General features: G+C 35.7%; 1 protein-coding gene across 1 annotated transcript in view; it reads right to left on the reverse strand.

Moving 5' to 3' along the window:
- LOC130071350 (zinc transporter ZIP11) overlaps positions 1 to 12,500 on the reverse strand; it is a 178,440-nt gene that overhangs the window by 76,385 nt on the left and 89,555 nt on the right. Inside the window, exon 5 of the mRNA XM_056236092.1 lies at positions 11,163 to 11,304. Within this exon, the coding sequence (XP_056092067.1) occupies positions 11,163 to 11,304 (142 nt within the window). The remainder of the gene's footprint in view (positions 1 to 11,162; positions 11,305 to 12,500) is intronic.

Genomic DNA, 12,500 nt, shown 5'->3' on the forward strand with positions numbered 1-12,500 from the left:
CCAGAATACACACACACACACACACACACACACACACACACACACCAGACACACGTCAGCGGCGGCACTGAACGCGGATCCACAACAGAACCAGAATACACACACACACACACACACACACCAGACACACGTCAGCGGTGGCACTGAACGCGGATCCACAACAGAACCAGAATACACACACACACACACACACACACCAGACACACGTCAGCGGCGGCACTGAACGCGGATCCACAACAGAACCGGAAGACAACACAATGCTGAATAAAGTCGTAGTTTTTGTTATTTTTGGACCAAAATGTATTTTCGATGCTTCAACACACTCTAACTAACCCACTGATGTCACATGGACTACTTTGATGATGTCTTTATTTCCTTTCTGGACAAGGACAGTATACCGGACATACATTTAGAATGGAGGGACAGAAAGCTCTCGGACTAAATCTAAAATATCTTAAACTGTGTCCCGAAGATGAACGGAGGTCTGACGGGCTTGGGACGACATTTCATTTTTGGGTGAACTAACCCTTTAAGCAATAATCTGCTCCTGTAATCATAATTGTGTGAAAAGGAATCATACAGAGAATTGTATGTATAGGTACGGTCGGCAAAAATGCGTTCCAGGTTAGTGGCAAATTGTTGAAAGATACTATAGTTTTGTTTGGGGCGTTTAGCAGCATGCACACTAGATATCCGCTGTGAAATGTCAAGCACACATTCAGAGAGGGGGAATAACAATACATCAATAAACAAATAAGCAGGTGAAACTACCAGAGGTCTCTCAGCAGCTCATAAGACCTAAGATACACTCCAGACTGGTTTTGTCTGCACGTATTTTAACATAATATGAACAACATGAAAGAGAATTCATTATGAAATTACTGTGCAGCATAAGAAACAGTCTAAGCAAACATCTCTGGTATTTTGAGAATGGAAAAGAACAATCATATCTGCGTTTATTTTGCAGTAAAAGTGCAATAATATTCTGAATAATTGTTTACACTATTAAGCATTTAAGTTTTTTTTTTTTTTTTGGAGGGGGTTTGGAATAAAAGCTATTTACCGTGACTGCCAAAGTAGGACGATTTTTTATTTATCTTTTTACCAACCAATCGGATTTTAGGTTTATGACTGGAGTTATTTACTGTAATAGTTAAGACTATATTTGACAGGTAAACTAGTCCAGGTCCATCCAGGAACAAACATACTTGCCAAAGCAATATATATATTTGCCTATTGCTTTTCTTGCTCCATTTGCCAAACGCTATATCCATTTGCCAAGATATCTTACCTTGAGGCAATCATGATGACACTGTGTGTTTACTGTATGTTTACTGAAGACCTGCTGTTAGTGCAATATGGAAAATAAATGTACATGTGGTGAAGGCGGCCAAGTTACGATCGGCTCAGCACGAGCAGCTCATCATATCTGGATCCTGAACGCTGCAGAAAACCCTTCGTGGTGGACGAAACCGAGCCGGAGAGAACGAGAGATAATGCCCGTCTATTCAGGCCTGTTGTGTTTCATGAGCTCCACCTCCATCTTTACCTTCAAACACTATCTCACATAACAAGAGGAGCCTCAGCGGGAATCTCTCAAAAACACAATAAGAGAATAAACAGCAAACACTCCCAGCACTTTATAAACACCGAAGCGGGGAGAATAAGACGTGCAAACACATAAATGCAGGCGGGCCGTGACAACAAACATGATATTTTCCAGTCGAGGAAATACAGAAGGTCTTTGATTTTTCCAATTAGTAAATTAATTCAACAGTCGTGTTTTCATTTTCCGTAATTATTTGATGACTCCGGCTGGATTCAGCTGCATGTAAACACATTCGTCACATCTGGAAAGAAGCAGCTTTACTGTCAGCTTCGTTTGAGTTTTTGACACCTACAATATTCAATAACAACCCCTTTGATTCTGAAAGACTCAGTAGGATTAATTAATTTAAAAGTCTAGGTATTAAGCCAATAAAGCTATGAGAAAAATAATTGTAACTCCTGATTTCTGTTGAAACAAATGAAGAATCAAGGTCTTAAATAAATAAACATTTATCTTTAAAAAACAAATGTAGTATATATATCTATCTATATATATATATATATATATATATATATATATAATTAAATAAATTAATAATGTAATAAATAATTAATTTTAAATTATCATAATATTAGTAATAAAAATAACAATAAGTGTCCAGTCACATTTTTTTAAAATCTTGAATGACAAATGGATAAAGCATTTTATAGGCATATATATATATATACACACTACATTTATTTTTTAAAGATAAATGTTTATTTACTTAAAATTTGATAAATTATATATAGATAGATAGATAGATAGATAGATAGAGAGAGAGAGAGAGAGAGAGAGAGAGAGAGAGAGAGAGAGAGAGAGAGAGAGAGAGAGAGAGAGAGAGAGAGAGAGAGAGAGAGAGAGAGAGAGAGAGAGAGAGAGAGAGAGAGAGAGAGAGAGAGAGAGAGAGAGAGAGAGAGAGAGAGAGAGAGAGAGAGAGAGAGAGAGAGAGAGAGTGCTTTATCCATTTGTCATTCAAGATTTTTTTTTACATATATAACTGTAATCTATTGTCTGAAACTCAGGATAGCCAAATGTTGCTTTTATCCCCAAGATTTAATATGAAATGAAACGACCCAAAAGCATCAGGTTGTGTGTGCTGATTGAGCGCAGTGTGTGTCGGCTCTGCTCTCAGTCAGTTCAGTGAACCAGAAGATGAGCAGAAGAAATGTGCAGTGCTGAGCGTGAGCGCACAACAGCGCCGACACACACACCGGCCACAACACAACCACCGACACACTCCGGCCACAACACAACCACCGACACCCGCCTCACAAAAACAGCAGCACAATGTATGAAATGGCAAACACACATCTTCACTTACACACCACACACCTCTCTCTGTTTCGGGGAATGTCTGATGGATGATGTGCGCTGTGATGGCTGGAAAGGAAAATCACCCAGAAAGGAAAACACACAATAATCAGCAGTTTTATGAAAACACAGTCTATGAAGCCTCTATGCAAAATTCATTATTAAAGGTATTCTTAATGGATTCAAAATGCGTTTTCAATAACTCTAACCACAGTTATAATAGCCTACATTATATTTATTTCCTATTGTTTGAATAATATATTGAAACAATTGACTTTAACTTCTAATATTATATTATGTATTATCTTTAAAACTCTGGTCTTCGGGCAATTTAGAATTTTTTAAATATTTTACTTCATTGAAATGGTAAGAAAGTTTTGTGGCACTTGCTAAAAAAAAACTTTAAAAAAAACTAAATGTTCTTTAAAAACAGTCACATTTGTGATCTTGGTCAAAAATGGCCTTATGTAATGAGTTGGAAAAATGAAAAATATACAAAATATAGAGCCATTTTTTTTTTATGTACAATTAACAAATCAGCAATGATAAAGTAGTCATTGATAATGTCTAAATATATATCCAAATGAAAAACCTTAGAAAAGTAAGTACACTCTGAAAAATGCTGGGTTGTTTTAACCCAAGTTTGGGTCAAATATGGACAAACCCAGCCGTTGGGTTCAATTTTTAATTTGCATTTTTAATCCAACGTTTGGGTTTGTCCATGTTTGACCCAAACTTGGGTTAAAACAACCCAGCATTTTTTAGAGTGTAATTATGTCTGAAAATTCTTGTATAATCGTTTAGGGAACACACTCCTTCCTTGCATTGGAGTTTAAATCACCCAGCTCAATTTTTCACTTAAATGTATGTTTTTCTAATATTTGTATTTTATTTATATACAGTAGAAACAAACGGTGTAGCTCAAACAGGAGAGCGCTGGCGCTTGCAACGCTAAGGTAATGGGTTCGATTCCCAGAGAAAGCAAGAACTGATAACAATGTAAACGTGTACCTTGAATTGGATAAAAGCGTTTGCCAAAATGCATAAATGTAATGTAAATGTAAATGTATAATTTAGAGGTGAATATAATCTAGTACCATGAAGTCCCCTAAAAATACAAAAAATATATTATTGAAACAAAACAGTACGAATGCATTAAAAAAAATGCTATGCTTATTGTGTTCGTCCGGTTTTGACCAATGAGATCAGTGAGGTATACTAATACTAATCTATCTGACACCTTATACTAATGTTAAAGGTGTCAAATAAACTTGGTTAAGTAACATATTTATATTTATTAACAATGATGTGCTATGAGACACTATGAATACCTTCCTAATACATTGCATATAAGGCTTCATGGAAACTGATTTCTCCCTGTTTGGAGATCAATCATCAAGAGACACAGATTTGAGAGAGGACACCTTAAACCCTTTCTCTGATCGTGTGCAAACACTGAATATTTGCAGAGCTGAGGGTGAATTTAAAGGCAGATGATGAAGAAACCGCATGCAAACACTCTCTCGGCTCGAAGCCTGTCATGCGGTGTGAGATGTAATGGTGGTCCGATATAATAACCTCCTTCAGGACGCCTGTATCAGCTTCATTTCATGCTGGATAACCAGCGCCGTCGCGCCACCACACCTGAGGTTCTCCCTCGCTCTCTCGCTGAACGCTGAAGCCCTTTACTCACGCTTATCAGCTCTGAGGACACTTCAGGACCTCAAACTACATATTAAATCAATGTTTTTATGCATTTTCTATGAGTTTGCAATTTATGTAACCCTGCTACCAAAATTTGGGACGCATTTATATACAGGTGAAACTCGAAAAATTAGAATATCGTGCTTTTATTTCAGTAATTCACCTTAAAAGGTGAAACTAATATAGACTCCTTACATGCAAAGTGAGATATTTCAAGCCTTTATTTGTTATGATGTTGATGAGTATGGCTTACAGTTTATGAAAAGCTTTTCACGATATTCTAATTTTGAATTTGGGGTTTTCATAAGCTGTAAGCCATAATCATCACAATTATAACAAATAAATGCTTGAAATATCTCACTTTGCATGTAATGAGTCTTTATAATATATTAGTTTCACCTTTTAAGTTGAATTACTGAAATAAATTAACTTTTGCACGATATTCTAATTTTTTGAGTTTCACCTGTAATGTTTGAAAAACCTCAATAAATATAATAATCATCAAAGTAAAACAGACACAATTATTAAAAGCAAAACACTCTGTAGAAGCCATAGCTAATTTGGAATTAATGTTATTATTGGAAAAAAATTGAAGATTAAACATTATAAATAAATAAATACTTTAATTTATTTTATTTACTTATAATCATTTATTTTATTTTATACATAAATAAGTTAAATAAATACATAATACATTCATTTTATTTATTAACTTGTTCACTTATTTAAGTAACCATCATTTATTTAATGAATTAAATTATTCAAATAAAACAATTTATTATTTGTAGTATTGTTTCGATGTTTGTTTATACAGTTACTTGAACTCATAAATAAATAATTGCACTTTTATTTATTTATGGGGAAAAAAATGTTTCTAGTACCGCTTTTATGATAATAAATAAGTAAATAAATAAATAAATAATACATAAAAAATGTATTTACTTGTTCACTAACTGAAGTAACCATAATTAATTTAATGATATAAGCCTACATTATTTAAATAAATAAAAATATTTTAGTATTGTTTTGATGTTTGATATTAGTTACTTAAATACACCATGTACTTTTATTTATTTATTTATTTATGTAATAAAAAATATTAGTTTATTCTGGTATTGCTTTTATGATAGATAAAAAAACTTTAAAAAAATAAACACATAAATAAAAAAATAAATGCATTCACACAGGATTTTTTTTTTTTTTTTTACTGTGGGTAATAATTCCTGATAATCATGATATTCACAAAAGACCAGTATGAGTAATTTTAATCTTATGTGAAAATGGTTTATTGCAGTAGCTGAATACAATCATGAAATTATAAGCAATAATACCATTAACAATATTTACCCATTTCCTTGAATAAGCTTTATATTACATATATATATAAATGATGTATGTATTGGTGCTGTTCTCTGTAAACATGAAGACGGACGTGTGCAGATGTTGATAATGTCACAGAGCGCCTGCAGCGGTCAGAAGCCGGTTTATCAGACCGCACGTTCCACTCGTTCGCCATGTAATACTTTCACACTCGTTTAGCTCTGATAATTAGACTGTGTGGATTCTGCCTCAGGAATTACAGCTTTACAATGTTCTCTCTATACAGGGAGTTAATAAAATCCATGTTTTATGAGTCATTTGAACTACATTTCCTGAAAAAGCTATTAAGCTTAATGGGTGAAGAAGAATAGTTCAGTTTCTGCACGATTGGATATTCAGGAAAGCTGATAGAAGTCCGATATTATGCAATAATGCCACCAGATATCAGATATGTACAGATTGCATTTGTTTTAATTGTGATGATTATGGTTTACAGCTTATGAAAACCTTTTCACAATATTCTAATTTTGAATTTGGGGTTTTCATAAGCTATATAATCATCAACATTATAACAAATAAAGGCTTGAAATATCTCACTTTGCATGTAATGAGTCTATATTATATATTAGTTTCACCTTTTAAGTTGAATTACTGAAATAAATGAACTTTTGCACCATATTCTAATTTTTCGAGTTTCACCTGTATTTAATTCCATTCATTTTATTCCATGCATTTTAATATATAAAATTTATATTTCTTTTTTCTGTCTTTATTGTTACCCTAAATATCATCTAAAGCACTCTTGAACTCGGCGTGTGCTTTTCTCATGATGGTAAACCTCAAAAGTTACATCGTGATATTTCCATAAATAATGCATTAAGCGCCACTTGAGATAACTGTGTGTTCCTTCTGCGCTCTATTCATGGCAAAAAGCAATTTATGAAAAGAGACCCACCACCAGCACTTCTTAGCACACACTACATTAAAGAGACATAAGAGAAACAATAAAGTCTCAGAAGAGCCCAGAGAAAAACCTAAAAATAGTGAGCTTGTCTATAGAGAGCCTAAGCCCCTCCCCTTCCGGTCGACCACCATGGGACCTTATTTCGGAAAAATATTATATGGTAGTCTATGGCGAGAGACAATACATATTTTGATCTCGTTTGAATTGTGCCCTGAATTACACATATGATGTTGGTCAATTTAAAAGATACATTTTAAAGTCAAGACAGTCGCAGTTTGATGTAAAACTGTTGAGGTATAAGACTGTGAAAATACGTAATTACAAAGACTACAAACCCCAAAGGCGCACATTTTCTCTCAATGAATGAAGCTAACTTTACTGAAGCTAACCTTACTGAAGCTAACTTTACTGAAGCTAACCTTACTGAAGCTAACTTTACTGAAGCTAACTTTACTGAAGCTCACTTTACTGAAGCTCACTTTACTGAAGCTAACCTTACTGAAGCTCACTTTACTGAAGCTCACTTTACTGAAGCTCACTTTACTGAAGCTAACCTTGCTGAAGCTAACTTTACTGAAGCTAACCTTACTGAAGCTCACTTTACTGAAGCTAACTTAACTGAAGCTAACCTTACTGAAGCTCACCTTACTGAAGCTAACTTTACTGAAGCTAACCTTACTGAAGCTCACTTTACTGAAGCTCACTTTACTGAAGCTAACTTTACTGAAGCTAACTTTACTGAAGCTCACTTTACTGAAGCTAACCTTGCTGAAGCTAACTTTACTGAAGCTAACCTTACTGAAGCTCACTTTACTGAAGCTAACTTAACTGAAGCTAACCTTACTGAAGCTCACTTTACTGAAGCTAACTTTACTGAAGCTAACCTTACTGAAGCTCACTTTACTGAAGCTCACTTTACTGAAGCTAACTTTACTGAAGCTAACTTTACTGAAGCTCACTTTACTGAAGCTCACTTTACTGAAGCTAACCTTACTGAAGCTAACTTTACTGAAGCTAACCTTACTGAAGCTAACTTTACTGAAGCTCACTTTACTGAAGCTCACTTTACTGAAGCTCACTTTACTGAAGCTAACCTTACTGAAGCTAACTTTACTGAAGCTAACCTTACTGAAGCTAACTTTACTGAAGCTAACTTTACTGAAGCTCACTTTACTGAAGCTCACTTTACTGAAACTCACTTTACTGAAGCTAACTTTACTGAAGCTAACTTTACTGAAGCTCACTTTACTGAAGCTCACTTTACTGAAGCTAACCTTGCTGAAGCTAACTTTACTGAAGCTAACCTTACTGAAGCTCACTTTACTGAAGCTAACTTAACTGAAGCTCACTTTACCGAAGCTAACTTTACCGAAGCTAACTTTACCGAAGCTCACTTTACTGAAGCTCACTTTACTGAAGCTAACTTTACTGAAGCTCACTTTACTGAAGCTCACTTTACTGAAGCTCACTTTACTGAAGCTCACTTTACTGAAGCTAACTTTACCGAAGCTAACTTTACTGAAGCTATCTTTACTGAAGCTAACTTTACTGAAGCTATCTTTACTGAAGCTCACTTTACTGAAGCTAACTTTACTGAAGCTCACTTTACCGAAGCTAACTTTACCGAAGCTAACTTTACTGAACCTCACTTTACTGAACCTCACTTTACTGAAGCTAACTTTACTGATGCTCACTTTACTGAAGCTAACTTTACTGAAGCTCACTTTACTGAACCTCACTTTACTGAAGCTAACTTTACTGAAGCTCACTTTACTGAAGCTCACTTTACTGAAGCTCACTTTACCGAAGCTCACTTTACTGAAGCTCACTTTACCGAAGCTAACTTTACTGAAGCTCACTTTACTGAAGCTATCTTTACTGAAGCTCACTTTACTGAAGCTCACTTTACTGAAGCTATCTTTACTGAAGCTCACTTTACTGAAGCTATCTTTACTGAAGCTCACTTTACTGAAGCTAACTTTACTGAAGCTATCTTTACTGAAGCTCACTTTACTGAAGCTATCTTTACTGAAACTCACTTTACTGAAGCTATCTTTACTGAAGCTAACTTTACTGAAGCTCACTTTACTGAAGCTCACTTTACTGAAGCTATCTTTACTGAAGCTCACTTTACTGAAGCTCACTTTACTGAAGCTCACTTTACTGAAGCTAACTTTACCGAAGCTAACTTTACCGAAGCTAACTTTACCGAAGCTAACTTTACCGAAGCTAACTTTACTGAAGCTCACTTTACCGAAGCTAACTTTACTGAACCTCACTTTACTGAACCTCACTTTACTGAAGCTCACTTTACTGAAGCTCACTTTACTGAAGCTCACTTTACTGAAGCTCACTTTACTGAAGCTCACTTTACTGAAGCTGACTTTACTGAAGCTAACTTTACTGAAGCTAACTTTACTGAAGCTCACTTTACTGAAGCTCACTTTACTGAAGCTCACTTTACTGAAGCTATCTTTACTGAAGCTCACTTTACTGAAGCTATCTTTACTGAAGCTCACTTTACTGAAGCTAACTTTACTGAAGCTATCTTTACTGAAGCTCACTTTACTGAAGCTATCTTTACTGAAACTCACTTTACTGAAGCTATCTTTACTGAAGCTCACTTTACTGAAGCTCACTTTACTGAAGCTCACTTTACTGAAGCTATCTTTACTGAAGCTCACTTTACTGAAGCTCACTTTACTGAAGCTCACTTTACTGAAGCTAACTTTACCGAAGCTAACTTTACTGAAGCTAACTTTACCGAAGCTAACTTTACTGAAGCTCACTTTACCGAAGCTAACTTTACTGAACCTCACTTTACTGAACCTCACTTTACTGAAGCTCACTTTACTGAAGCTCACTTTACTGAAGCTCACTTTACTGAAGCTCACTTTACTGAAGCTCACTTTACTGAACCTCACTTTACCGAAGCGAACTTTACTGAAGCTAACTTTACTGAAGCTCACTTTACCGAAGCTAACTTTACTGAAGCTCACTTTACCGAAGCTAACTTTACTGAAGCTCACTTTACTGAGGCTCACTTTACTGAACCTCACTTTACTGAAGCTCACTTTACTGAAGCTCACTTTACTGAAGCTCACTTTACTGAAGCTCACTTTACTGAAGCTCACTTTACCGAAGCTAACTTTACTGAAGCTCACTTTACCGAAGCTAACTTTACTGAAGCTCACTTTACCGAAGCTAACTTTACTGAACCTCACTTTACTGAACCTCACTTTACTGAAGCTCACTTTACTGAAGCTAACCTTACTGAAGCTCACTTTACTGAAGCTCACTTTACTGAAGCTCACTTTACTGAAGCTCACTTTACTGAAGCTCACTTTACTGAAGCTCACTTTACTGAAGCTCACTTTACTGAACCTCACTTTACTGAAGCTAACTTTACTGAAGCTAACTTTACTGAACCTCACTTTACTGAAGCTAACTTTACTGAAGCTAACTTTACTGAAGCTAACTTTACTGAAGCTCACTTTACTGATGCTCACTTTACTGAAGCACACTTTACCGAAGCTAACTTTACTGAACCTCACTTTACTGAACCTCACTTTACTGAACCTCACTTTACTGAAGCTAACTTTACTGAAGCTCACTTTACTGAAGCTCACTTTACTGAAGCTCACTTTACTGAAGCTCACTTTACTGAAGCTAACTTTACTGAAACTAACTTTACTGAAGCTCACTTTACTGAAACTAACTTTACTGAAGCTCACTTTACTGAAGCTCACTTTACTGAAGCTAACGTCTGTCATTGTTTCTATAGTCTTGCGTTATAATCGTAACGTTACGCCGTCATCGAGTGTTTTGTACCAGACTGCACACACACGAGCAGCGGATCTCGCTCGTTGTTTCGCTTTCCGGGAGATGTAGTTCATTGAGCGATTTTCACATAAAACTAAATGTTACTCTTCTGTTTTATGACAAACTGCGACTTTCTTGACTTTCAGAATGATCTTTTAAATTGACAAACATCACATGTGTCATTCAGGGCACAGTTCAGGCGGAATAAAAAGAAAAGTTGTCTCTCGCCATTGACATTTTTTCCGAAAGAAGGTCCCGTGAGCCGGAAGCGGAGGGGCGGGGCTTAGGCTCTCTATTACAAAACGATCCAGGAATGTGATCCAGGAGAGCGTAAGGAAAGCCAACAGGAACCCCGGAGAGAGCCATCATACAGCTGACACACATCTAACGGTGTGAGAGAAGAGAGTGGGATGGTGAAGAAGAGCTTGCCTGTGTGAACTCCTGCTCTACCTATCCTGATGGACATCTGCTCTTCCTCATCCTCCTCTTCCTCACACAGCCCAGCCAGAGAGCTCTTTTTCTTCTTCTTCTTATCGCCCAGTTTACCATCAGACGGCAGCGCCAGAGCCATATGAGGGTCCGACACGATACCCTGCAAAAAATGAGGTGGACAGATATAAACACGTTCCAAATGGCATTGAATTATGAACTATTGAATGAGATCTCATCTTTAATAATAAAAATGTCCATATCTGACATGCTGCATCAGTGGCTTTGAAAAGCCTTGCACTGTGTTTTTGATTTTCAAGGCATAGTGACACGATTTGTCTAGATGTCAACCAAGAAAATATCTCCCTACGCAAACACAGAACGCCAATGGAGTTACAGTCACAGATATCGACCTATATATATATATATATATTAGTCTTTAGAAAAAGATTAGCTTTTGAAAACAGAAGCACAGTGAAATTGCAGACATCTATTTCAGAGCTGCCATTAATAAAGAACCTCAGGCTGTTGCATTCGCTGTGAATAAGTAAAGGCATAGAGAGAGATGTGACATTAAGAAGTCAACACGGGGGAAAATCTATTGCAAAACAAAAACATACAAGCCGCCAGCCTGAAACTGAGCTGAATAATGGATGACACACTAAGAAATGTTTACCATTTCTCTACATTTTAATATGACAATCAAATAAATGATATATAAATCACACTGTACGACTGACTGACCATTAAAAACAAAGAAAATGCCGCCTAATTCTACACTGCAAACTATTTAAATTCATATCTTAGCTAAACTTTCCTGTATTCATGTGACTGCATAAACCTCATCTCAAAGCAAACGCTTTAATAATGTCATCTTCTGTTCACTCTGATGTATGTGGCATAACTTTATGAGTTATGAGCAGATGTGAGCATAACTGCAGACAAAACAAACACTTCTGTTCTGAAACTGCACATCGCGTATCTTCCATTATAGACATTGTTTCTTATATTGATTATTTGCTCTTTATGGGTTAAGAGTCAAAATCAACGCAGCTTTAATTACGTAGCGGTGATAATATAACCTTATAGAATGCATACACTTTTATTATACACTATTGTTATTATTATTATGAACTGTTTGTTACTATTTAATGTAAAACATATATACCTTTTTTGTGCAATCTCCTGCTTTCCATTATCTCATATGCATTTTTCCTGTCAATATGGGTTAACACGATCAGATGTGAAGATAATATTCACTTTATTATAAACACTGGCAATGAATGAATGAATGTAATCTTGAATGAATGAATGAATGAAATCTTGAATGAATGAATGAATGAATGAAATCTTGAATGA

Source organism: Rhinichthys klamathensis, unplaced genomic scaffold (genome assembly GCF_029890125.1).
Source record: "Rhinichthys klamathensis goyatoka isolate OS25496 unplaced genomic scaffold, OSU_Roscu_1.1 h1tg000438l_1, whole genome shotgun sequence".
NCBI lineage: Eukaryota > Metazoa > Chordata > Actinopteri > Cypriniformes > Leuciscidae > Rhinichthys > Rhinichthys klamathensis.